The sequence below is a fragment of the Poecile atricapillus genome, chromosome W (genome assembly GCF_030490865.1).
Source record: "Poecile atricapillus isolate bPoeAtr1 chromosome W, bPoeAtr1.hap1, whole genome shotgun sequence".
In the NCBI taxonomy this organism is placed as follows: domain Eukaryota; kingdom Metazoa; phylum Chordata; class Aves; order Passeriformes; family Paridae; genus Poecile; species Poecile atricapillus.
The window spans coordinates 2,270,537-2,298,395 of NC_081288.1; the positions used below are offsets into that span (position 1 = coordinate 2,270,537).

At 47.5% G+C, this 27,859-nt stretch overlaps 1 protein-coding gene across 1 annotated transcript in view; it reads right to left on the minus strand.

The window, feature by feature from the left end:
• Window positions 1-2,810: 2,810 nt before the first annotated feature.
• The window catches only part of LOC131591481 (exocyst complex component 4-like), a 293,155-nt gene continuing 268,106 nt past the window's right edge, over window positions 2,811-27,859 (minus strand). The window contains exons 17-18 of the mRNA XM_058862227.1: window positions 26,866-27,025; window positions 2,811-4,073 (exon numbers count right to left, since the gene is read on the minus strand). Coding sequence (XP_058718210.1) covers window positions 3,836-4,073; window positions 26,866-27,025 — 398 coding nt within the window. The 3' untranslated portion in view covers window positions 2,811-3,835. The remainder of the gene's footprint in view (window positions 4,074-26,865; window positions 27,026-27,859) is intronic.

The window sequence follows — 27,859 nt, forward strand, 5'->3', positions numbered from 1 at the left end:
CCGGCTTTTCATGGGGCTTTACAAAACAAAATCTCCAGGCTTTGTCTGTGAGCTGTTGTGTCCTGCAGGGTCATGTCAGGACAGCAGAACGATTTGTGGGGAAGGGCTGTGCAAGGGAAAAGAATCGTGGAATGGTTTGGGTTGGAAGGGACCTCAAAGCCCATCCAGTTCCACCCCTGCAGGGACACCTCCCACCATCCCAGGCTGCTCCAAGCCCCAATGTCCAACCTGGCCTTGGACATTCCAGGGATCCAGGGGCAGCCACAGCTGCTCTGGGAATTCCAGCCCAGCCAGGAATTCCTTCACCAGATCCCATCCATCCCTGCCCTCTGGCAGTGGAAGCCATTCCCTGTGTCCTGTCCCTCCAGGCCTTGTCCCCAGTCCCTCTCCAGCTCTCCTGGAGCCCCTCCAGGCCCTGGAATGTGCTGGAAGCTCTCCCTGGATCCTTCTTCTCCCTGGGTGAGCACCCCCAGCTCTGCCAGCCTGGCTCAAGAGCAGAGCAGCTCCAGCCCTGGAGCAGCTCCAGGGCCTCCTCTGGACTCTCTCCAGCAGCTCCAGGTTCCGCTGCTGTTGGATCCCAGCACTGGATGCAGAACTGGAGATGTTCTCTGCTCTTGTAAGAGATCCTGGAGTGAGGACTGGGTCCCTCCTGCAGGGCAGATTTGGGATAGGTCGTGCTCTGCACAGCTCAGACTGAAGCTAAAGGAGGTTCCTGAGATTTCTGCAGTTTGCAACACCCTCTTGTGGTTTTTATTTTCCCTTTGGGAAACCATCTCCCACTGCAGAGGTGATGTAAATGCCCCGTGTGCCTGATTTCCATAGGCTGGGATGGAGAAACAGGAACCAGACAACAGGAAAGGAAAAATCAATGCTGGGAAGGCAGAAAAGTTTCCCAAGGGCTGTTGCTTTCAGGGGCCTTGAGCTTCTGTTCCATCCCTAAGAAATGATAAATCCAGGATTGGTAAAGCTGGACAGGACCATGAGGACACCCATGAGGGACTGTGGGACTCGGCCAGAACCCACAAGGGTGGTGGCTCCTCTGTGGGGACTTCAAACACCTGGTGACCAGGAGTGTCCTCAGGGGACTTCCCAAACACCTCCGGAGCCTCGGGTGTGTCAGAGCCACCCTGTCCTTCCAGAGGAAACCCCCGAGCGTGGCTCCAGAGGGATGCTGGAGGCTGTGTGGACACGGTGAGGAGTTATTTACTTCCAAGCATGACAGCTTGTCTCTACCCACAGCCCAGCTCTGTAAACACAACTTGTTCCCAAAATCTCTTCCCGACACCCACGGTATCTCCTGTGAGTGAGGTTTGAAACAAACACCGACACTCGGGCCAGAGCCTTTGCCAGGGGATCTTTTCCCTCATATCCAATCTAAACCTTTCCTGGTAAAACTTGAGGTTGTTTCCTGTTCTTAGGGGAGAAGAAACCAAATCCCACCTGGCTACAACCTCTTGTAAGGGAGTTGTAGAGAGTGAGGAGGTCCTCCCTGAGACTCCTTTTCTCCAGGCTGATCAACTCTGTGATAAACAACCCAATTTCTGTGCTTCAAAATCACAACATCTGTGGTGTGCTACGCTCATGGTGGGAAGAAAATGTGGTTCCTTCCAAAACCACCTTCCCAGGAGAAAATACTCAGTAAGGATCCTTGGATGAGGATTCTAAGATGCTGCTGCAAGGAAGAATCTTGGAATTAAGGTTGGAAAATACCTCCAAGATCATCGAGTCCAACGCTCTTGTGATGGAGAGAGGAAGCTGGAGTAGGGAATGTTCGTGGGGGGCTGGAATGAGGTGCTGGGGGTGTGGATTCCCACATTCCACATGCTGCTCCTGCTTTTCTCCTTGGTGTGATCCCTGGAATATTTACTTCCCTCGTGAAGGTCTGGAGAGGACTGAGAGTCTGAGCTCTTGAGGAGACACCAGTTAATTGTAAACTTTAATTACCTCAGTTGCAAAATCTTCTCTTTCATTTCCCCACCTGCTGCAGGTGAGTCCCTGAGTGTCACTGCTGCTCTGTTCACACCTTGTGGGGCTGTGATGGACGATGTGAGGAGCAGCTCAAGGAAAAACAGTTTCAATAATTTGTTTTAGACTCAAAAATGCTCCCAGAGATGAGATTTCCCAGATTTTATCCAATCTGTCCTGGCCCCCACAAGCACAGCTGCTGGGTGGGTGGGAAATGTTGGACTGCAAAGCCTGAGATCAGCAAAGCAGAGCCTCAGATTATTAAGAAATTAATAATTAACCAGTTGCACGCTCGGCCGCAGCAGCCCAGTCTGAATTCAGAGCTCCTCACGTATCACTGCCACACCTCAAAGGGTCTGAAATGGGATCTCCTTGTACCAAGCAGCTCCTTTTCCCTTTTCCAAAGTCTGGATAGGGAATATCCAGCATTCCAGGACCTACAGCGCAGCACATCTCAGTGTCTGAGCAGGGTGAACACAGATCTGTGATCCCAGGAACTTCCCATCACCATCCCTCACGGAATTCTCCACCCTCCCACAAACCCATCAGGGAAAGGGAGGAATTCCTGCAGTTGATGGCCAACTGAGAATAATTTGGATTATGAAAAAAATGAGGGAAAAAAACCCCTCAGAAAATTCCTAACGAGAACTGATGGGCTCTGCTTCTTACCTGGGTGGTGAGAAGGGTCTTGAGTTGGTCTGTGGTAGCTGAGGGTTGGAGTGAATGGCTCAGAAAATCATTTCCACACTGATGGAGCCTTGGAGAACACCGAATTTGGGCCTGGAAAGGAATCTTTTAAACACCTCAGGAATGACAGTTCTTGAAAACAGCCAGACAAACCACCAGAGCCTTTGATCATCCTTTAATTCTGCAATTTCAAGGTTGAACACAAAGCACCTACAGCTCGGAGAGAGCCTTTCTCAGCACAGGAAACCCAGCTGGGTCCCCAGTTTTCTCAGCAAATACAACTGCAGTGGATTCTGATTTTGGAGGAGTCAGGAACCTTTTTCCAGATGGATTTAGAGAGTCAAGGCAGGGCAGGATTTGTGCCCTGGGTGTGCCTCAGCCCCTGGATTTGCTGCCCTCCTGCCCTTTGCTGATCATTGGTGCTGAGCTGCACAACCCTGCCTGTCCTTCCAGTGTGTCAGGTGACAGCCACAAAATATCCCTGGAGCTGGGGGGAGGGCTCAAAGATAATACTCAGAAAAGAAAAGGAAGTTTTTTTTTCGTTATTTTATATTGGCAATTTTCTCCTGCATCCACCCGGCGCTGCAGGAGCCGGCGCCAGATGGCTCCGGGATAATGAAAGAGGAGAAGTGGAAACAAATGGTCCCGTGTTACCTCCCACGTGGAGAACTGGCTCATCACCACCTGAAGGAATAAACAATCACATCTTTTAGCGGTGGAAACAGCAGAAAACTTCACGTGGGTACAGCTTGGAGACAGCAGAGCTCCAAAAAAAGATCTCCAAAACATCAAGATCCCACGTGTGACCGACACGGGTTGACTGGCAGGGTGCTGATCATTTGGTGTGGTCTGAACTTCCAAGACCCAATTTTCCCTTTTCCCACCCCACAGCTCCATTTACATCTCAAGGCAAAGCAGCAGCAGCGGAGAAAAGCCGAATATCCCACCCCAAACCCCACCAGGGCTCCTGCTGTGGAATCACTTTTGGGAGAACATTAAAGAAGCTTCACGTGGAAACACATCCAAACCACCCCAACCCCAAATCTCAAGCGGCATTTCCCTCCTCACCACAATGGCCAGGAGATTTCCACTTTTAATTTGATTAAAACAGGGGAAAAATTGGAAAAAAAACAACAACAAAAAAAAAAAACTTGGGAGGTGCCAGCCGCGGGTGACGTGGGGGTCACACAGTGGTGATTTTCTTGTCCTTGGTGGCCTGTTTGATGGCAGCCTGCTCACAGATGATCTCCTTGAGGCGCTGCAGCCTCATGTTCTGCGTGGTTTGGTCCCCCACGCCCGTCTGGCTGCGGTGCAGCAGGTTCAGGGCGTAGATGTACTCCAGCTCCGTGTACTTCACGCCCTGGTCCACCACCAGGTTCAGCAGCTCGTCTGCCGTGTTGTAGAGCATCTCGTAGTACTGCCTGGAAGGAGAAAAACACCCTGGTTGTTGGAGTCTGAGGCACAGAGCCTGCCCTTGTCTCTCATACCTGGCCCTGACGTCCAAGAAAACACTGAATTTTATATAACACCACGAAAATAACTATTAAAATTAAATAAAAAAACTAAAAGTGTGAGTGTGTAAATTAGAGAGTTTTCTTAAGTCACTGGGTGAAAAAGTTAAAGTTTAGAGTTTAAACTAGTTTAGAGAACAGAAGACAAGATGGAAGATTTAGGGTGTTGTCTCTTGTCCTTTCTTCTTCTTCTAGAAGTTTTTGGGTAGTAGTAGGTGATTGGATAGAAAATGTCACAGTGCAGCACACAGGTGATGGGTCATTGGGTCACTAAAAAATAATTTACGTGTCTATTGTTAATTGAGTGAAAATGAGTATAAAGACAAAGGAGCTGCATATTTTGAGGCCATTTTGTACCTTTTGAGCCAATTTGAGCCAAGCAATGGTGAGTTGAACTTGAGCAGAAAGTTTGAGGAAGGTCTGCCAAGTCTTTTAATTATATATTAATAAACACGAGAAACAAAAGCCCAACGAGCCTTTGGACTATCCTTCCTAAACCAGAACTGAGATAAGGGAAACTCTCCGTGAGAGAGCATCCCAAAAGAGGTCAGCCCTGAGGAGACTGAACTGTCCAACAACACTGGTTAATTAATTGTGGTGCTTGATGATGGCCCAGACCTTGGCTTTTGCAGAATTCCATGAATCCTTGCACCCTGGTTAATTGTGGTGCTTGATGATGGCCCAGACCTTGGCTTTTGCAGAATTCCATGAATCCTTGCACCCTGGTTAATTGTGGTGCTTGATGATGGCCCAGACCTTGGCTTTTGCAGAATTCTGTCGGCTGCTGCTTTCATTCAGCAGTGCCACGAGCAGAGAAAGCTGAACGAAGCGCAGACATCTTCCTGCTGAACATCATCCTGAAATCCCACAATGGTTTGGGTTTGAAGGGATCTTAAAGCCCCTCTTGTTCTACTCCCTGACGTGGACTTTCCACTGTCCCAGGGTGCTCCAGCCTGGCCTTGGGCACTTCCAGGGATCTGCTCTGGACACCCTGTGCCCAACCTGGGCTGGTCTCAAAGTGCCAGAAATCCCCTTTATTGAGGCTCAGAGAATGGTTTGGGTTGGAAGAGTCCTTTAAAGCCCACCTGGTTCCAGCCCTGCTATGATCTCACTTCTCCCTCCCTCTCCAGATATCCCATGGCTGAGCCCTGGAAGCTTTTCCTGCCCAGGCTGATGATCTGGGAAGGGTAAATCAGCTTCCCTGTGCGTGGCCACATCCACATTAAAGCCAAAAGAAATCCTGGGGAGCTAAACTTGCTCTCTGGTTATGTTTGCTAATCCCATACAATTATTTATTAACCTATTTGTCAGATGATAAACTGAGCTTCTGATAACTTTTAATTATTTTCCTTGGTTTTAAACCTCAACTTTAAAAACACAAAGAGGTTGGCCAGCATTCCACGGAGCAGATTTCCCCTCACCTGTCCTCCATTTATTTATTCCCTCCATCCTTTTACAACTCACTTCCCTCAGCCACCTCTTGATAATCAAAAGAGGGTTTATAATGGCAGGGACAAACACACTTGTGAAAGGAAAATGAAGAGCCTAAATAAAAAATCACAGAACAAGAGGCTCGTCCCACTCCCTCTTTCATATTTCATTATTTGATAACATCAGAGGCTGAGTCCATCAGAGCTGTTTGGGCGAAGGCAAACAGGAGAGTGTCTGATCAATATTTATTAATACTTTCAAAGACAAGGAAGGCAAAGTTGAGCAGACTCTGTAATGGAGTGAATAATTACTCATGCAAATCGGGCTTGGCCGCGGGCGCTGCCACGCCAGAGCGGCAGGTTTTTAATTGCACCCAATTAAAAATGCACACCTTGTGCTCCTTCCCTGCTGCCTTGCTTGCTCCCCTTTTTATTTTAGAGGAAATTTTTAATTAAAAAATAATCTGATCCTGAGAAGAGTGACAGATGAATCCCGTGCTTGTGAGGTACAGGAATTCTTTAGTAAGCCCAGATTTAGGACAAATGAGGAAGGAAGGAGCTGTGAGGAGATGGGGCTGTGTCCAGTGATCAGTTTTAGTGCAGATTTAGTCCTTTTTTGCCTTTTTTTCCCTTTAAGGTGCTCTGTCTCCTTGGGAAGGCCATGGATCCTGTGGCTTGGAGCAAAACTTCCCTCCCCTGGATCCCAGGAAATTTCCAAATACAGGACTTGGAGCAGCCTGGGATGATGGAAAGTGTTCCTGGCCATGGCAGGGGTGGCACTGGATGATTTTGGAGGCCCCAACTCATTCCAGGATTGTGGGAATGCAGCTGATGGGAACAAAGCATCCCAGGGACTCATCCCAACAGAGAAATCCTTTTATTTCCATGTTTACTCTCAGTTATTTGTGGTGTTGCTGGGCTGAACTGCATTAGACAGGAACGGATTCTCCAGGCAGGAATTCCAGTCTGGATGCTGAATTAGCCAAAGGGAACTAAAAAAAAGGAGAAATATAAATGCTGACCCTGATCTCCCTCTCTTTTGGGGGATTGGGGAGGCGCTTTGGCAGCACCCTGAATTGCTGCTCTAATGGGAAAGTCAAAAAGGCTCAGTTAAGAGATTTTACACACAAAAACACAAACAGGTTCTTAGGGAGCAGCTCTCCCGAATTCCTGTGGAATAACAGCTGCTCTTTACAAGGGAATTTATCTGCTCCAAGCCTTCAGCTCCTTCAGGATGGTGAAAAAACTTCTCCACTGGCATCCAGCTCCAGTGTTGATGGCACATTTTGGGGAATGAGGAGTGAAGGACTACCTGAGGGACCCCAAATCATTAATATCCTGCTTGTACAGGGAAATTAATTAATTTTGATGGTTTGGATGACAAAGATTTGTTAATTTTTAAGAAGTAAAATGCATTTTTCACGTGAATAACTCACATCCCAACCAAGACACCCGTGGCCTGTTCCTCTGACCACTGGCAATGGGAATGGGTCCAGAGCTGCCTTGAATTTTTTGGGGCATTTTTTAGGACAAACCTAGGAGCAAATAATACAAAACTGAACTCTCCCTGCTCCCTTTATCCATCTGGAATTTCCCCTGGAAGATCCACCACAACAGAAGGAACAGTTCTGTGCTAAGAGCAGACAGGGAAGGTTAAACATCCCTTTAATGGGATGGAAATGGTTCCCAGCTGCAGGAAGGAACATTCCACGGGCAAAACAAAAATGCAGAATCCACCTGATCCCCAAACTGGTTTGTTTTGTTGGGTTTTAAGCAGCACTTTTGAAAGAAAACAGCAAATTTCCAGCCATGAACCCATCCTGCAAGGAGGCATTTTGAGCTTATATATCTGTAGATATCCATATTAAAAAAATGGTCTCTTGAACTCACTTCTTGGAGAAAGAGAATAAAAATTAAGAAGCTTTCTCATTTAGGGGAAAAAAAAACTTGGGAAAGGCAATCAGGATGAGCCCAGCTCCTCTGAGGGCTATTAATACCATTCTCCATTTAAATGCTAATGTTCACCTCTAACCCCGAAAAAAAAAAAGTTTTCAAAAGGTGGCCAGGTGAATTCCAAATGAAATCCTGATTTCCCTGAGAATGACTTGATCTCTTCTTCACAGGAGGACCTTGGTGTGAGATTTCAGAATAAAGGATCCCACTTTAATTATCCCTTCCTGCTGTAGCTGGGGGCTCGCTCTGCATTAGACAGGAACGGATTCTCCGGTCAGGAATTCCAGTCTGGGCGCTGAATTAGCCAAAAGGAACCAAAAAAAAAAGGAGAAATATAAATTCTGACCTTTATCTCCCTCTCTTTTGGGGGACTGGGGAGGTGCTTTGGCAGCACCCAGAATTGCTGCTCTAATGGGAAAGTCAAAAAAGGTTAAGTAGGAAGCACTTAGTAGGAAAATCTGGATCAAAACTAAATGAGGGGAGAGGAAGGCAAGATAGAAAGAAGATTTTATGATGAGGGTGGGAAGGTCCTGGAATAGAATTCCCAGAGAAGCTGTGGCTGCCCCCAGATCCTTGGAAGTGTCCAAGGCCAGGCTGGAGCACCCTGGGATAGTGGGAGGTGTCCCTGCCCATGCTGGGGGTGACACTGGATGATCTTTAAGGTCCCTTCCAACCCAAATCCTGAAAAGCCACCAGACAGGACAAGCAAGAAACAGAAGATGATAAAAAAGACCAAAGCTGTGGTTATAAAATCGCTCCATTTTGACATTTGAAGATCATGGTGGAAACATGACATTTAAATATAGAGGGGGATGAGTGAGAACAAACAAAAACAAAAAAAACCCCAATCAAACAAACAAACAAACAAAAAAAAACCCAGCATGAATTAGGTGATTTGGTGACTTCAGTCAAGTAATGCAGAAAAAATGGAATTTCAGGCCTGGCTTGACCAAGAAGAAAATCCCATGGGGCATTTTTCCCTTTGGAGTTATTAGAGGTGGGAATGGAAAAGAGCTGAGGATGGTTATAGGGCACTGGAGCTGGGGCAGGAGAGACAAGTTCCAGCCAGGAGTTTGCAAAGCTAATTTTAAAAGCTCAGAACACCGAAGGAAAACCCAGGTAAAGCAGCAATTACTGTAATTTCTGCACCTCGTGAAGGCTGCGGGGATGTTTGCACACAGGCATCAGTGAGCAGCATTTTAAATCAAAAACCTGCAAATACGGGAGCTGCTGGTTCCATCTCCAGAGCTTCTGATGATGAGATGGAAAGCAGGGATGGGGGGTGGCAGCTGCATCACGGCTTTTCATGGAATCACAAATGGTTTGGGTTGGAAGGGACCTTAAAGATCTTCTGATTCCAACCAGGACACCTTCCCTATCCCAGGTTGCTCCAAGCCCCATCCAGCCTGGCCTGGGACGCTTCCAGGGATGGATCCAGTTCCACTTTCCAACCACTGCTCATCCTAAACTGCAGCTACGACCCTAAAATAAGGGACACCGCCCTCAGGACACCATTCCACGAGGGAATGGAAATCCTGATCGACTTCTCTTTGGGTTTCTGCCTCGATTTTCAATCGATGTGGAGCAGTTCTGGGGACAACAACAGGAATGTTCCTTCTGTGCCTCCAGAAGAGCCCCAAGTGCTTTAGGGGAGTTCACATCAGGGATGGTTTTGCTGTTCAGGTCAACCTCAGCTCCTCCTGGACACCACACCAAGACCTGGACACTTCTGCGTGCCTGGGGTGAGGAAGAAGTCCCTACATGGCTCCATGTGTAACTTTTTTCTGTTTTGATTCTGCTGCACTTCTCGCACTTTTGGATTTCTCAGTCTCCTCTGAGCTGAGCTCCTTTGGGATCCTCCCTCACGGGGAGTTCTGTTTATCTCAGTTCTCTGGGTCAGAAGAAAACTCCAGAGCTCGTTAGGATCTTGTTTCTCTTGTGTTTATTAGGATGTTATCACAAAACTTGGCAGGTCTCTCCAGACTTTCTGCACAAGTTTAATTCACCATAACCTGGCTCACTTTGGCTCTAATGGCACAAAATGGCCCTGAACTATGCAGTTCTTTTATCTTTATACTCCTCATTCTTATCCAATTAACAATAGACACGTTAATTATTTTTCTTAATGACCCAATGACCCATCACCTGTGTGCTGCACTGTGACATTTTCTATTCAATCACTTGCTATTACCCAAAAACCTCTAGAAGAAGAACATGAAAAAGAAAGAAGGAAAAGAGACAACACCCTAAATCCTCCATCTTGTCTTCTATTTTCTAAACTAGTTTAAACCCTAAACTTTAACTTTTTCACCCAATGACTTAAGAAAACTCTCTAATTTACGCACATTTTTAGCTTTTCTATCTCACTTTAACAGTTATTTTCATGTAACACCATGAAAACACGCCCATAAATTTCATGTTATATGAAATTCAGTGCTCTCCTGGATCTCAGAGCCAGGCATCAGAGACAAGGGCACACACTCTGTGTCTCAGACTCCAACACCATGGACTGAAAAACTCCCAAAATGAGGCCAGAAATGTTCCTGTCACTGTGATCTCCACCTTCTCCGTGCTCATCCCCTTGGAAGCAGCTGCGCCATCACCACGTGGCACGATTTGGGGCAGGAGGCACAAATGGTTCTGGGGCTGTGCTACCACAAAAACATAAAAAAAAAAACCATTTAAAAACCTAAAACTGCGAATTTCCAAGATGGGAAACGATTTGGGAAAGAAAACAAAGCACGAGAGGAAGAACTAAAAGTGAATTTGGAGTACAGTGGTAGCTGTGCAAATCACAGCCCTTAATAAATAAACAAGGGATGGAAGGATAATATTGGGGATTTTTAAAAAGCTGGAAGAATAATTAAAATGAAGTAATTTATCCAAGGCAGGAAAAAGTACCAGAGATGGGAAGCCCTCACCCCTTGCTCAGTACCCACACAGGGCTCTGATCAGGTGCAGAGCCAGGCAAGAAAAACAAGTGTATTTGTTCAAAAGGGCACCAGCGCAGCCTTCTAATTAGAGACAACCTCGTTAGAAAATCCAATTATTTTCTCTTTTAAGGTTTAAAGCACAGAGACGGCGCGTGAAGCCCTACATACAAATCAGCTCACCTGGGGGTTCCTTTTTATACAGATGAAGCCATTTTGGATAAAACCCCCCAGCCAACACCTTTGGGTGCCACGTGCAGCTCTGTCACTGGGTTTGTCACCAGTGCAGAGCTTTTTGTCAAACACAGATGAGAAATCACCCCTCAAACGCAGAATTAATTAGCAAAGGGAAGGGTAAGGGACGTGCAGAACATCACCACCCTTCCCCAAGCTCTCTCCTGTTCTCCTTCCTCCTTTTCATCCTGCTGTTTATCTGCCTTTTCTATCATTTTCTCGTTAATATTTCCTTATTTCCTTTTCCCTTCCTCCTGGGGTTCATGGCTTGGACAACGCTGCCCTGCTGGGGAGCTTCAGGGGAGGCTCAGGTGGGAGATTAGAAGGAATTTCCTCATGGAAAAAGCTGATAAACATTGGAAAAGGCTTCCCAGGGAGGTTTGGCCCATCCCTGGAGGTGTCCAAGGATGTGACAAGGTGGGCACCGGGCACAGCTTGGATTCCCTGACCTTGGAGGGCTTTTCCAACCTCAACAATCCCAGGATTCTGGGAATGGGGATCCCTGAGCATCCCCACGTGCACGGAGAAATTCCTTAAACCCATCCCTGAACACCTCTGAGCCCCCTCCCAGCGTGCAGTGAGACACAGCAATTACACAGCTTTTCAAAGGAAGGATAAATCCATTAAAGCCCATTAAATAATTCTTCAAAAAACAATGTCTGAGCCACTCCTTGCAGCTCCAAACTGGCTGATCCTAATGAAAGATGGAAATTCTTGCTCTCCAAATGGAACTTTATAGGGTATTAAACAAGCACCCTCAGCACTTATCTAAATCTTTAATTAGTTCTATAATATACTGATGATATCAAGGCTAATTAAATTTATACAGATAAAGAGCAATGAAATTCTAGCCAAGTGAGCTGGAAAGTACATATTAAATAGTAAATTTAATGGCTCAGGAAGATAAATGCAATTTTGTATAAAAAAAAATTAAATTCAATTTACATGTGGTATTAAAATTGATTTTGAGTGTGCAAATGATTGGAAAAGAATCTTTTTAATAGATCAGTAAAAGTGTTAATCTGACCTGTTTAAATATCGGTTATTAATGCCAGCATTTGCAAATAAGCCACACACATTTACATTTTACTGCATATAGTAAAAATAAAAAAAAAATAAATTATCTATACCATCTGCCATTTATAAGGAATATTAAGGGATTTTTTTTCCCCTTGCTTCACGCATAAATTGGAGGGAACATGGAAACGAATGTAGCCTGAAAGAAGAGGGAGTCAGCACTTCCACAGAAAGTGCTGCAGAGATTGCTCCAGTCAGCAAAAATATCCCACAATTTTTGCTTCCCTTTGGGAACAACACTTCCTGTGGCAACCCCCCAGCTTTATTTAGGATCAAGTGAGGTGGAACTGGATGTGTTTGGGGAGGTGCTCAGTGGTGCTGGCTGAGCTTTGATAAACCAGGGACGGCTGGGAGCTGCCGATGGGGGAAGGGTACGATTGGTTCTACCTGATGGGGATGGAGCAGTGAACTGGGGCAGAAGCTCAAGCAGAGCCATCAAGTCACTGTCAGCCTGTAGTAGGTTGTGTTCGGGTTCCTCAAGTCACTGTCAGCCTGTAGTAGGTCCATCAAGGTCCACGGTTGGGTCCATCAAGCCACTGTTCACCTGTAGTAAATATGGTTGATTCCAACAAGTCAATGTTTGCCTGTGGTAGTTGTGGCCAGGTCCAAGAAGTCAGTGTCAGTCTGTGGTGGGTTGTGGTCAACTCAGTATTTGCAGTAGTTGTGTTGGGTCCATTAAGTCTGTAGTAGTTGTGTTGGGTCTGTTAAGTCTGTAGTAGGTTGTGGTCAGGTCCGTTAAGTCTGTAGTAGTTGTGTTGGGTCCATTAAGTCTGTAGTAGTTGTGGTTGAGTGGATTAAGTCTGTAGTAGCTGTGTTGGGTCCATTAAGTCTGTAGTAGCTGTGCTGGGTCCATTAAGTCTGTAGTAGCTGTGTTGGGTCCATTAAGTCTGTAGTAGCTGTGTTGGGTCCAGCAGTTGGCTGTAGTCAGGTCCATCAAGCCAGAGTTTACCTGTAGTAACTATGGTTGAGTCCAACAAGTCAATGTCTGTCTGTGGTGGCTGGTGTTGGGTTCACCGGCTCCACGGCTGCCTGTAGTAGGTTGTGTTTGGGTTACACAAGTCAATGTAAGCCTGTAGTAGGTTGTGTTTGGGTTCCACAAGTCAATGTAAGCCTGTAGTAGGTTGTGTTTGGGTTCCACAAGTCAATGTAAGCCTGTAGTAGGCTGTGGTTGGGTTCCACAACTCCGTGCTCCCCTGTAGGAGGTCACGGTCTGGTGCTTCCCAGGAGCTTCCCCAGGGGTTGGGCAAACAGCCCCAAATTATTGAAAACTCCAAATTTTTCTGCTCACCTTTTCTCATTTACTTTGAATGCTGTGGTGGCTTCCAAAATTCGGGAATGGAGATTTTTTTCTGTGGACAAGCTGACACCAAATCTAATTTGTTATAATTTTTTGTTGATCACACTGATGGTTTTCATGGAAGAGTTAATTTTTTTTGGATTCTCTTGCCTCATGGCCCTGTTATTATTATAATATAATAATACTAATAATACTAATAATACTAATACTAATAATACTAATATTAATGTATTGTATATTATATATTATATATTATATATTATATATTATATATTATATATTATATATTATATATTATATATTATATATTATATATTATATATTATATATTATATATTATATATTATATATTATACATTATATATTATATATTATATATTATATATTATATATTTATTATATAATATATAATATATATTATATGTATATTATATGTATATTATAGATATTGTATCTATTGTATCTATTATATCTATTATTTATATTATAAATATTATTATTGTTATTATTATTTGGAGTTATCCAAACCAGGAGGGAATAAACTCCTGCAGCAGCCTCCAACCCAGCCCAGTGACCCACCACAGTGCCACCACCACCACCATCACCTCAAGGACATCGACTGCCACCACCCAAGGAGAAGAAATGGGACAGAAAGAGACCAGGATGGGTTCAGTGCCACAATTTGAGATGTCCAGAAGTGGTGGACATCATCATGGAGCTGTGGGTCTGCTGGATGAGGGATTAAGAGCTTCAACCCTCTTCTCCTCGATTTCTGTGCTGGCCACTGGCCTGAGGAACATTTCATCCCAACTCTGCCAGTTCTCAACACTTCTCCCAGCGCTTGGAAACCTCCAGGTTTGACACCGCAGGTTTTTACGGGCAGCTGTTGCTCATTTCCAGCATTTTTGCTTCAAATTGCTTTTCCCTCTCTGTCATTTTGAGGGCAAAAGTCGTATTTAGAGGGATTTAAACCCAGCATTGCTAAAAAAGCAGCTCCCACACTGCTGTGTACAGCACAGCTGTGGCCTCTTCTGGTCATTCCTGCTGGGTTCAGCTCCAATTATCCCAACTTTTTCATCCAACAGAGCTTCACTACAATATTATTTTTTTACCAAACAGCACAAATCTGAGGATTTGAAATGAAAATATTATCAAAGCAATGTCAGTGCAGGGTAAAACCCAGAGTACATGGGGTTTCTATCTCCACTCTCCACTGCATGGAAAAACCAGGTTTTCCTCATGGAATATCTTGGAGTTGCATCCCTTTGCTCGTCACTTTTTATGGACAGACTCCACTGCAGCGCAACAGCGGCTCCTTGGAAACAAAACTGGTCCCCACAGAGTGAGAAGAGAATCCCTGCACTGCTTCTGGATGGTGGAGTAGTTCAGAGCCATCAAAAGTAGAGCGATTCTCTGAACTGCCTTTCATCTCCTCCCAGGAACGCACCTTCAACTGCACAAAACCTCCAGGCTCTCCAAAGGACTCTGCTGGGAGAGCTGAAGCTGGAGTTTCCCGTAGTCATTTATTAATTTATCAACCTCTGGCAATTCCCTTTTGAGAATTTCCCGAGGTGCTTTGGAGACACCGCGTCCAGAGTTTCTCTGCTCTCTCAAAGGCTGCTTTGAGGGTGAGAAGGACCAGTGACCCCACCGTGGTCCCCTCCAACCTCATCCGTTCTGTGACTACAGGGCCAGAGGGAAGCTCCTTGTGTCTCCAATGGGATGGATCCAACCATCCAACCCAGCAACAGCCACCCCACAGAATCATGGAATCACGGAACTTCCAGCTTGGAAAAGCCCTTTAAGATCATCCAGTCCACTGCTAAGGCCACCACTGGCCATGTCCCCAAATGTCACATCCACATGGCTTTAAATCCCTCCAGGGACGGATATTCCAGCCCTGGGCAACCCTTTGGCTAAAGAGATTTTTCCTAATACTGATGCTCCTTGAGTAACCTCCCAGATTCCATCCCTGAAAGCCCCTCCAGGGGCTAAAAGCACATCTCCCTGATGATTCCCAAAATCATGAAGGAAAACTGAATTTCCCCCAGCGCCCCACTTTTAACAGACAGCAGAAAAATTCACCCATTTCCCACATTTAGCTGGGCTTAGGAAAACAACCCGGGATCTGAAGGCATTGAATCCTGTTAATAAAATCATATTTTATATCTTGCTTCTTCCCAATCCAAGCTCTTCCCCACCAAAGCTTCAAACTTGCTCTTATTTTCACTTCTGTCCTTCTCCTCTTTGTTTTTCCACACGTGACAACGTGGAATCCGTGTCTGATCTACGACTTTTGCGTGTGCTTGAGAGAGAGGTGTTAATGCACCTCTGTGACGTGAGGTGGCAGCTGAATTTTAGAGCTTCTCTGTGTTATTTGAGCTCAAATCTGGAATACAAATTATAAAATACAAGGGGAGCTTTACAGCCTTCAGTAAAATTGGAGTAAGACGTGATCCATTGCGCATAATTTCCTGAATATATCTGAATGTCGACATCACACGTGCGTGTCTTCAGTGCAGTGCTCTGGATGTAATTACTTAAATATCTCCCTCAAAAATAAGAATTGAGGCATTTGGACTTTACCTAAGTGTGTGGATTTCTCCTGGCTGCGAGGCCCAGGTTCATTAGAGGACAGATTTAATTGCTACATCAGAGTTTGTGTGTTGATATTCGACATCTGACGCGCGAAAGTTCAGGGACGCCAATCAGGCGCGGTGCAGATGCCACTCTGCAAAATGTTCTCAGACAGTCTCCATCTGTCAGATATGGTAATCCCTGCTCTCCATCAATAATTCACCTCCTTCACTCCATGTTTCCCGCATTTGAGTCAGAATTTTTAATGTCAGCCCCAGCAGAGGCTCCACCTTGGATAAACGGCGTTGCCTGATCTGCATTCCCCGCTCATTCCTGCCCCGGAGCCTCTCGCCTTTGGCACTTCAAGAATAATTTCTCAGTTTATTTGTTGGTTTTGTTGGTTTTTTTAACTGCAAAAATCACAGCTCTCCTTTTGGGCCGTCTCATCTCACTCGAGGGTGGAAGTCAGAGGGTAATTATAGCAATCACACCAAAATCCAGCTTGGATGGATCCCGCCTTTCCCAGGAAAGCTCCTGGGGAACGCTGCGGGGGCGCCTGAATCCCCCAAATAAGATGTTGCTGCACAGCTGAAGAGGGAGGAAAGGGGAGCAGGGGAGGGAAGAAGATTATGTGGAGCTGTTCCTCCATGGGTCAGAAAATGCTGAGTGCCTTCTTGTCCCCAGCTGACCCCATGGAGCCCATAAAATCTTGGTTACATCCCAAATTCTTTGCAGCCTTAAATCCTAAATGAGAATTAATTTAAATATATATATGAAAAGCAACTTTTTACACAGGCCACAGATAGTAAAAGGAGAGTTTTAAACTAAAAGAGGTGAGATTTGGATTAGATTTTAGGAGGAAAGGCTTTATTGTGAGGGTGGTGAGGCACTTGGAGCACCCTGAGATAGAGGAAGGTGTCCCTGTCCACGGCAGGGGATGGAACTGGATGGGCTTTGAGGTCCCTTCCAACCCAAACCATCCCAGGATTCCTTGATCCCAGAGCCAGGAGATGGCTGGCTGTTGAGAACATTCCCTGGCATGAGGGCAAATTCCCCCCACAATCATCAGTCCTTCAGCCCTGGTGACAAAGGAAGGTCCCCAGGTGCCCCCAGTAGCAGCACCTCCAGCTCTCAACATCTGAAAGGTGGAAAAAAATCATCCTGGGACTTTCTTTGGCCAAAGGGAATAAACCCTGAAGATACGAAGTGACAGCTGGGAACGTTACAGATCTTGGAATGACCTGCACATCCCTAGGGAACCTCAGCAGAAGGTGAAGGATGGAACTCCTGGTTGCAGAATGCAGCTGGTGGAAATCCTTATTTAGGATTATTTAGGATTGTTTAGGTTCACCAGCTGAACGTGTGGCTTTGCATCAGGACTCACCACGAGCTCTGAGTTGGCTAAAACCTCCAAGCCAGTAGTCAATGAATTAAAGATCTTGTTGATTAAAGAGTAATTAACTATAGAGGAAATGGAAATCCAAGTGTCCAGTGCAACCATTTCACCACCATGGTCACCACTGACCCTTATCCCCAGCTGCCACATCCACACGGTTTTGAACTCTTCCAGGGATGGTGACTCCACCACTGCCCTGGGCAGCTGTGCCAGTGCTTTACAACCCTTTCTGGGGAAAAAAAAAATGTTCCTATATCCAATCTAAACCTTCCCTGAATGACTTAAAAAGATGGAACCCTGCTGTTCCTGGGCTACACCTGAGGCCATCCCTGCTCTACCCCAATGCCGTGTCATGGTTGGTCCTCTCAGTTCTGCTACTCCTGTCCTTTCCTCAGTTTTCCTTTTCCCTACTCTATCCCACCAGGAATTGCCCCTGGGACATTTCCATTTCCATTTCCATTTCCCTTCCCTTCCCTTCCCTTCCCTTCCCTTCCCTTCCCTTCCCTTCCCTTCCCTTCCCTTCCCTTCCCTTCCCTTCCCTTCCCTTCCCTTCCCTTCCCTTCCCTTCCCTTCCCTTCCCTTCCCTTCCCTTCCCTTCCCTTCCCTTTCCTTCCCTTCCCTTCCCTTCCCTTCCCTTCCCCTTTTCCCCCCTTTTTTTTCCCCTCTCCCATTTCCCCTTTTCCCTTTCCCCCCTTTTTTTTCCCTTTTCCCTTCCCCTTTTCCCCCCTTTTTTTTCCCATTTCCCCTTTTCCCTTTTCCCTTTTCCCCTTTCCCTTTTCCCTTTCCCTTTCCCCTTCCCATTTCCCCCTTTCCCTTCTGTCCCCTCACAATCCCTCCAGCCCGACCTGGCCACATCCTCGCTGTCCCTCTGTGTCCCCACATTTCCCTCCCTCCCAGCCATTCCCTGCCCATTCCCAGCCCTCCCAAGGAACACATTTCCCAGCTGGGAAAGCTCCACTCCTGCCTCAGTCTGATTCAGAGACAGAGAGGGAGGTTTGACTGCAGTGGCTGCAGCACCATCAGCCAGCGCTGGGATCGGTAATTCCCGAGCTGATATCGGGGTCTGAGGGCTCCTAATGAGATCTGAGTGCCAGGGCAAAGCCATCTGCTCCTCCTGGGCCTCTCCGGCTGTGGGGCTCCTGCTGGGAAGATGCTGCCTCCTGTGAAAAAGGCAGGACATTTTCCTAATTGCTGCCATTTGCAGGTGGGAGCCGGGCAATAGAGATGCGTCTCCAGCTGACAATCCGATATTTACCTTTCCTTCAGCTGCAGACAAATGCCCGGGATGGCTGCTCAGGACACACTTGATGGTTCTTCCTTTTATTTATTTTTTTTCACAGTCATTTCTTTTTTATGTGTGTTCAATTCCCTTCTTAAAAATCTGCCCTTTCCCTTAAAGCTGCTTGTCGGGAATTTCATCAGAACCTCCCAGAACAGGATCCAGCACAGAACCCGCCTTTAATCATGGGAGGAAAAAGCAGTTTCTAACCCCAATAGGAGATCCAAAGTCTTATGGGAGAGCTCAGACATGGGGTTCACATTCCCGTGCACTCACAGCGGGATCTGTTCCCATGGGATGGCTCTGGATGTTTGCTCAAGCTCAGTCTGAGGGTTGGGCTCTTCTCCCAAGCTGACAAAACAAAAGGGAACAACCTCAGGTTCCAGGAGAGGTTTAAGTTGGATATCAGGAAAGGTTTCTTGCCCAGAAGTTTTCCATCCTTGGTGGAGTCCCCATCCCTGGAGGGATTTCAAAGCCGTGTGGATGTGGCACCTGGGGACAGGGGCAGTGGTGGCCTTGGCAGTGACAGGTAAAGGATTTGGCTTGATGATCTCAGAGGGCTTTTCCAACCCAAATGATTCCCTGATTCCAAAAGATGATCCACTGAAGCCCATTCCTTGTGCTGGGATGTGCCACTCTTTGCTACTCTAAAGCAAAAAAGCCCCTTTAATTAAGGAAAACCAACATAATTCCCTCTTTTTCCTCGCCTGGAGTTCCACTGGATCCCATTTCCATCCCTGCATCCATCTGTGTCTCCAGCCCAACCCTCGTGTGATGCTCCATGAGATTTCCAGAGCCTGCAGCTGTGGAAGTGCAGGGAATCAGGGGAAGTTCCTTGGACTGGACAGAGAGGAGAGGATTTGCTGGAATGTTCCTATGGAAGTTTTAGAGCAAGCACACAAATAAAGCTCCTCTCTGTGCACACAAAATCCTGCTAAAGCCAGTGGTGGATCCACCACACACACACACAGAGGCTTTATCTGGACCTAAAAATGAGCTTTCACACCCATCCTCGTATTTCTCTGGGATGAAAAACTTATCAGAATCTGGACACCATCTGGAACTGCAGTTTTGGTCTCCTGATCCAGACTTTAGACCTGGTCTAAGACTCTGCAGCCTGGGGGGAGCTGTGGGGAAAGCCCTGGGGCCTCTTCCCAGCCAAAACCTCTTCCCAACAAAACATTTTCCACATTTCCTGTGGAAAACGAAGCGCAGGGAGAAACTGAAGGCCCCTGCAAAGCTGGGAACCGGGCAGAACTCCTTGTCCCACCCCCTGAGCCCCAGCCAATGTGTCCTGGGTGGGTTTCCCAAGGATCCAGAGCTTGTGGGGAGCTGACCTCACCCCACTGCCCACCATGGACCCCGTGGATTTGCTCCATATTTTTGCTGCCATCACCCACAACCCAAATTCTGTGCAAATAAAGCAAACATTGACGATTTCCCAGAGCCACCACAGAGGTGACAGTGGCCACCAGGACTGACACCTCAAACCCTGGCCTGAAGAAAACAATGCCCACCTCACATTCCACAGGCCTGGAGAAACAAAATGATCCAATTCCAGCTGGACAAGCCGAGTTTCCTGAACTCAGACCTTCTATTAAAGCACTTCCACAAGTAACTGGCCGGTGGCAAAGCATCATCACCGAGGCCAAAATCACTAAAGGTGGAAAATAAGAAGAAAAACTTCCAGCAAGAAAAATCCCTTGCCTTTAATTACCATTAGCAATGCAGCATGACAGAGGGAGATAAACACACAGGCACCTACACAAATAAGGAGCTTGGGAACACAAAGTAATTACTTTGATTTTTTTTTCCCCCCCCCACCGACATTCAAAACTTATTAGTCTCCAGAAAGCACATATCAGCAAAAGACTGTCACCTCAGGGATAAATGAGGGATTTGTTTGTAATTCATTTCCAGGAGAATATATCCTGATGGTTTTAAGGCAGAGGAGGAACGTGCTCTGGCCAGAACAGACTTCTTAAAAGTGTTTATTCCCATCTTCCCCAGCCGCTTCCCTGGAAATGGGAACGCCAGGTTTCTGCTGGCTGAGAAGTTCACCCCCATTGATTGTTTCTCTAACACGCCACAAACCGAGCGAGGAAAAGTCAATGAAGCCTCTCAGTTTTTCAGTCCATTTCCAGTTTAGGAAAATTGAATTAATCTCTTTACTCGGAGCAGCTCAGACATCCCCGTCCAGGCAATGAAAATCATTGCAGAGGCCACGAAAACCTCTCTCTTTAAAGGTTACAGAGCGAAGATTAAAAGCGCCTCCGGGAAGGGCTGAGAAGCCTGATCAAAATAAAACACTGAGTCAACACTGGAAAGGCTGAGCAGCAGCGGTGCCTTCCAGAGCCTGCTGATCTTTCCAGATGCTTCCTTCTGGCACTTGGAGCGCTCCCCATGGATTGGGGATGCTCCGTGATTTCCCACATCCAGCGTGTTCAGGGCTAGAGGAACTGCTGTGTGAATTTAGCCCCTGATCCTGTTACTCTGGGGTTGCTACGGGGTGGAAAGCCTCGAGGGTTGTCCTTGAGGAATATTTGAGAGCAGCCTTGAGGAGAAGGACTGGGCACATCCATGGAGAAGAGAGGGGTTTCCTCAGGGCAGAGTCACAGCTCCCAAAATATTCCAAAATCTCCTCACCAATCCTGTGCTGGGGAGCTGGGAAGTTTCAGCAAAGAACTTGAGCACGCCACAGCTTCCAGGAGCTCGTGAAGGACTGGAGAAGCTGAAAGTTTGGGAAACCTGGAGCAGGCACTTGGCTGAAAAGGCCAAAGGATCTGGGGAAGGGTCTGGAGCCCCAGGAGAGGCTGAGGGAGCTGGGAAAGGGGCTCAGCCTGGAGAAAAGGGGGATCAGGGGGAATTTCTGGCTCTGCACAACTCCCTGCCAGGAGGGGACAGCCGGGGGGGATTTGGGATTTTATCCCAGGGAACGGGGACAGGAGGAGAGGGAACGGCCTCAGGCTGGGCCAGGGGAGCCTCAGGGTGGATTTTAGGGAAAATTCCCTCATGGAAAGGGCTGCCCAGGGCAGTGCTGGAGTCCCCATCTCTGGAAGGATTTAAAATCCATGTGGATGTGGCACTTGGGGACAAGGGCACTGGCGGCCTGGGCAGTGCTGGGGGAGCAGCTGGATTTCCTGATCTTTGAGGGCTTTTCCAACCTAAACACTTCCATGATCTCCCAAAACAGGGAGACACCCCAAGAAATGCTCCAGGGAATGCTGTGAAGGAACCAAGTGGTGCCATCCTAAAACTCCCAGCAGCTGCAGATTCCACTGGGAATGAAATCCAGGGGTGGGTGATTTGCTCTGGGGAGTTTGGATGATCCCATAAAAATGTGGATCTTTGGGATGCAGCGGCAGTGCCCATCTGGGGAAGGGTCCTACAGGGACCCTCTGATCCCCTAAATCCCCCTGGAGAAGCAGAAGGAGGAAGGTGAGGACGAGGGCATCAAGCTGAGGGGTGGTTTTTAATCCTCTGCAATGGGGAGTTTTGGTTAATGCGGTGAAACCACTAATTACAGCTAATTAAACCCGCACTGAGATCAAAGCTCAGTGGAAACTACAGGGGGGAGCAAACAAGGCGGAAAAAGAAAGGGAAGGAAAATACAGATTTTGTTGTATAACTGAGTCTTTAATTGAAAACTAAAGCAGCTTTGCTAATTAAAAGCTGCGAGCCCAAACGAGGACGTGCTCCAGACACAGGAGTCCGGTCTGTGATGGAGACAACACAACTTTCCCACACTGTCAGCAAAGGGAAGCTTTTCCTCCAGAGCCTCTTCTGTCCCTCATCCCCTGAAGGGAAGGGAATTCCTGGGATCCAGACTGTGAAGATTTGGGGATTTTTACCTTTCACAGCTCAGGCTGTGAAGTGGGGGGATTAGAGTGGGCTGGTTATTCAGCTAATGTGGGGTTTACTCAAACTGAATGATCTTCACCCCAAATTTAGTCCTGGCTTGAAGGCAACCCCAAGGAGAACATCTCAGATACTTGACTCACCCAGAGATGGCAGGAGAGCATCACAGGAGCTCTGCAGAGACTCCTGGCTCTGAACAAAGGGATCCAGGTCGGGATTTGCTGGATCTGATGCTCTCCACACACAAATCAAGCTCAGAGATGGCTCTCAGAGGAAGATTCCCTCCATCAGCTCCACCCTCAGGGAACCTGGGCACCCAGGCACAACCATGATATTATCAGGAGTAAAATCAGACAGAGAAATAAGATTTGGCAGTGAAAAGTCTTCCTCCAGAGCACGGGGATGTTTAACTGCTTCCCTTTCCCTCGGCAGCTCCCAGTAGATGGCAGCAGGTCACTGCTGATTCCTGCAGCAGGGAACAGCAGAAATCTGGGGGATAATCGAACAAAAAACTGCCCAGCCTGCCAGGATAGGAGCCCTGAGTGCCCAGGATCCAAACCTGGCACCGCAGCCCTGCTCCCCAAGCCAGCAGTGATGCAGGGTTTGGGGTGGGTTTGATAAAAGCTCAGCTCCAGCTGCATCCTCCCTTCTAAACCCTCCCATCCTCCCCTTTCACAGGATCATGGAATCGTGGAATGCTTTGGGAGAGAAGGGACTTTAAGGATCATCCAGTGCCACCCCCTGCCATGGGCAGGGACATCTTCCACTATCCCAGGGTGCTCCAAGCCCGTCCAACCTGGCCTTGAAATAAAGATGGGTTTTGAGTAACGGGAGCATTCCCCAGACCCATTGAGGGGCTGGAGCGTGTCCAGGGATGGGAATGGAGCTGGGAAAGGGTCTGGAGCCCCAGGAGAGGCTGAGGGAGCTGGGAAGGGGCTCAGCCTGGAGAAAAGGGGGATCAGGGGGAGTTTCTGGCTCTGCAGAACTCCCTGCCAGGAGGGGACAGCCGGGGGGGTCGGGCTCTGCTCCCAGGAACAGGGACAGGAGGAGAGGGAACGGCCTCAGGCTGGGCCAGGGGAGCCTCAGGGTGGAGATTGGGAAAATTCCTTCTCCATGAGGGTTGTTAAACATTGGCAGGGGCTGCCCAGGGAGGTTTGGAGCCCCCATCCCTGGAGGTGTCCAAGGTGTCCATCCCTGGATGTGGCACTCGGTGGAGGACAAGGTGGGGGTTGGCCACAGCTTGGACTTGATGGTCTTAGGAATCCTTTCCAACTTCTATGGTGCTGTGAGTCCATGATTTGGGTTTATTGATGGCCAAACCAGCACCAAGTGGAGCTCTGATGGCTTCTCCCCAGCCCATTTCCCCGGGGATCCACCGGCACTGCCAATGTCCCTGCTGTGGGGACACCTCCCAGCCAATGTCCCTGGAAATCTCCCAGCCAATATCCCTGAAAATCTCCCAGCCAATATCCCTGGAAATGTCCTCAACAGCAGGAGAAGATTCCTGCAGGAATCCTGGTCCCTGCAGCAGGAGTGGCCATGGGAACAACTGGAATGGCAGCACAGGGAAAGCTCCAAACGACTCCCAGGTGTGGGGACACCTCTGGATTCCAGAGACAGGGGGGACACTGAGACCCAGGGACAATGACAGCACTGCTCAGAAACCTTCATTTCCGAGGTCACAGTGACACTTGTTAGAGAAAATGTTCCCATTTCATCCCTGCTCTCTCTGTTCCCCTTGCAGCCACCTCAGTTCGCTCTCCAGAACACTCAATTTTAACACTTGTACGACTCAGAAAACAGCGCTTTCTTTCCAGTGATTTTTTATTGAAGGGTGAGTCTGAAGCAGAATCCTCACCCTTTGTGATTACCTCTGATGAAATCTTCATAAAAACCCAGAGAATTTTTGGGTGGGGATAGAGGGAGAGAAGGAAAGAAGGCACAAGGGAAAGGACCTGAGTAGGAATTCAAATCTGAAGCTTTCATTCCTTTCATGCCATAAATCTAATTACGGGTGTGAAACTTTGGAAATTTGGAGGTACTTGGAAGTCATGCTCAGTCCTGGACTTTGCAGCACATTCTTGGATATTCCACAGGGAGAAAATCCTGCTTTTTCCTTAATAAAGCAGTGGAAGCCCCAACAACCTCCTGCATTTCTGCTGGCCTAGATACTGAACACACACAGGAGTGAAAAACCTATTAATATTTGCAGGAAATTTAGCAAATGCTACAAATCCTTTGTGACACCTCAGCAGACAGAACCAGCCTTTCTCCTGGTGGAAAAAACTCCTCACACCGCTTGGCAATTTAATTTTTTTTTTTCAATGGAAACGTGCTCCGGCTCTGCTCTGTGATGCTCTGCTGAGACTTTCCCTGCCTTGAACTGAGAATCTTAAAGCAAAACTCATTTAAAACACATTTTCCCCCTTGCCATGGGACTCCTCCCAAAGCAGCAAATGCTGCTGTTGTCACCTGTGGGTGACAGAGCTCTGGAAAAATGGGGTTTAAGCAGCAAGAGCCTCACCAGGACCAACAAATGTTACCTGGGTTTGCTGAGAGTCCTCCAGGTGATTTTGGCTTCAGAGGAGAAAGGGCTTCCCCTTCCAGCTTCCCTGGCTGGGATTTCTACTGCCTGAATTACTGAGCAGAGAAGAAAGGAGATGCCCAGTGTTCTCTGAGGCCTCTAAAAAGCCTTGAAAACCATATCAGAATTGAAAAATAAAAGCAAAATCAAAATCACAACGCTCAGGAAAACCTTAAAAAATGTTTGGTCCTTTCTCAACTGGTCTGGTCTTTCTTACAAACTGGTTCTCCAACAGGTTCACTTTGAGAAAAGGACCTGTTCCAGAATTCAGATTTAATGCATGGAGAATGATGCATTGATTGTTAATTGTGGCTAATTGCTCCTTGAACCCTCGGTGCCATGGGCACAGAAATATCCAGGCAGGGTTGGGAGTCTCCAGTCCCACCCAGGATCCTCCAATTCCCTGGAGAAGCAAAGCAGGGAAGGAATTTATCCCAGAAGGTGCAGGGGGGAGGGAGAGCAGGGGAGGGAGGATTTCTCCATCAGCTCTGCCACTGCTCCTGCCCATGGAAAAATCACTTTATCTTGAAAAAGGCAAAAGTGAGAGTTAACCACAGCTCAGAGCATTTACAGGTTCCTGCCTGAGCCTTATCACAGAGGTACAAATCACTTTTATCCCAGCCTGATGTTGTTTTATGCCTTCTGGAGGGGAGCTGTTATGTTTATTTAATAGTTTGAGTAGACCTGGGTAGGGCGGAGTCCCTGGGGTGAGGTGAGAACCTTGCTGGGGTGATTGTGAATTCAGGTGAGCAGGGCAGGGCTTGGATGCACCAGAGCCTTGTTTATGTAAAAGGAGAATCTGGGTAATAAACACTTAAACATTCAGGAGTCATCTGAAGAACTAAAGAATCAAACAGACCAGAGCACAGAATTACGCCCCAAAAGAAAAGAGGGAAGTGATGAAGCTGTGAAAGCAAGAAAAGAAATGTTGCTGGATTGATTTGATGGGAAGAAATCTGCACAAAGCTGATGTGGGAGGGTGGGGATCAGGCTCTTCCCCCAAGGAAAAAGGGACAGGACATAAGGAAGTGCCAGAGGAGGCTAGGGTTGGATATCAGGAAAATTCTTTCACCACAGGATGGTCATTTAAGAAAAAAGATTAAATTTGGGATGGTTATTCCTTGCAGTTTCTAGTGGATCTTTCTCCCTCCCCCTCCTGCAGGCCTCAGCATTCGCAGCTTCCTGGTGCCAATGCTGATTGAAGAACTGGATTCAAGAATGATCCGTCCCCAGGTGAGATCCCAAATAAATGAGGCACCCAGTCTCCCTCCTCATCCAGGGAGCTCGAACTCCCCTCCTAATTCAGCCTCCAACAGCAGTGGCCAAGTGATGGCACCAAGTTTTCCCAGTGTTTGTGGTGGGTCAGGTCCAAGTTCCACACAAACCTCTCTCATTTGACCCCATTCCTTCATTCCCAAGTTCCAGACCTTTCCTTTGGCTGCTCCAGGGCCCAGCTGCTGCCCCAGAGGATCAGCTGAGGAGCTCCCTGCAGCCAGCCCCGAGTCCAGGGGCCACAGCCACTGCTCAGGCCTTGCCCTCTCCTATCTGCTCATCCCTCAGTCCTCCCTGAGTGAAGAAATCCCAAAATGTGGGAGAGGTTTGCAGGGGGTCTGTCACACCCGGTTTTGGGTTTATTTTGAGGGAGATGTCCCTTCAAGCCAACCTGGATCTGGATCTGGTTCCTGAGCCTTCAACAAACCAAAACATTTCTCACCTGAAAAGAAATCCAAGCCCCAGTTTAATCTTGTTTAAGTTTTACCCTCTACCTTTGGCAGCTTTTCCCTGCCTGGGTTTTGGTTTTGGAGAAGCGCCAAGCTCAGACACTTTGGTTGAGACCTCACATCAGCCTCAACTGATCCACATTTGGACTTGATGACCTTGGAGATCTTCCCAAACCTTAATAATCCTCCCAATTCTATGATCCCACATCCCTCTGAATGTTGTTCGACCAAAGGAAAGCCAAAATTGCCACCCCCACCTCCGCTTGTTGAACTTGACGCTCGTCTGGCCACCTGAGGCTTTTGGAAGGAGCCACCTCTGCTCCTGTGGGCACCAGAAGAGTGACAGAGCCCGAGGTTTGTGCTCACCTGGCGAAGTCCAGGTCAGCCTCACGGGAGATGGTGATGTTGGTCAGGTTTTGCTGCAGGATGAAGATGTTCCTGCACATTTTCTTGATGCCGGACTCGCTGATGCGCTTGAAGTAGTGGGCGCCGTTGATGAGGATGCAGGAGATGAGGTGGCCCAAACCTGCAAAGGGGAAGGGATTTAGTGACAATAATTTGTGGTAAAACCCCCAAAATGAGCACTGTTAAGTGGTGCATGTCAGCTGGATCAAGGGATAACTGGATTTTACCTGGAAACCCTCAGTGATCTTCATGGTGCAGTTTAGGACTTTCCACCTCTTTAGTAAAAACACAAAACTGCCCCAAAACTCAGAGCTGTGTTATCACAACCACTGATTTTTAATCAGGCTTTGCATAATGTCCCATCCAGTCCCTCTCCCTGTCTGGGCAGAGCAATGGGTCACTGCAGCTCCTGTAAAACCACAGGATTTTAATCTGCTATCCAGGGTGGTGTTTTCCCTGTTCTCCCTGGATGATTCAGTCTCCAGGAGCAGGAATGAGCTGTATTTCAATTCCCCTGATGCACAACCCATCTCTGATCAGTCCTGAACAGTTTCCTGTGTCTGAAGGAGGTCAGAAGGACACAGCTGGGGTTAAGGGACACAGGCACCCCCAAAACCATGCACCCACTTGTGTCACATTACAAAGAGCAGAAACCCAGCCTGATTTACACTGCACAGCTCTGGGCAAGCCCAGAGGCCAATTAAAAGTCTAAATTAAGGATTTAATTAATGTACAGGGAGCCAGTGTGGGGCATCTGTAAATCTTAGACCCAGGTTTAAGAGGTGCCTGCGATTAAGGAGGACCCTGGGTATGAATTTAAACTTCAACAGGATGTGAATGGTCCCCGTGGCTCTGTGTGGAGTCATTTCCCTCTTCTCGAACAAACAGGGAATCACAGAATCCCGGGATGGTTCAGGTGGGAAGGGACCTCAAAGCCCATCCAGTGCCACCCCAT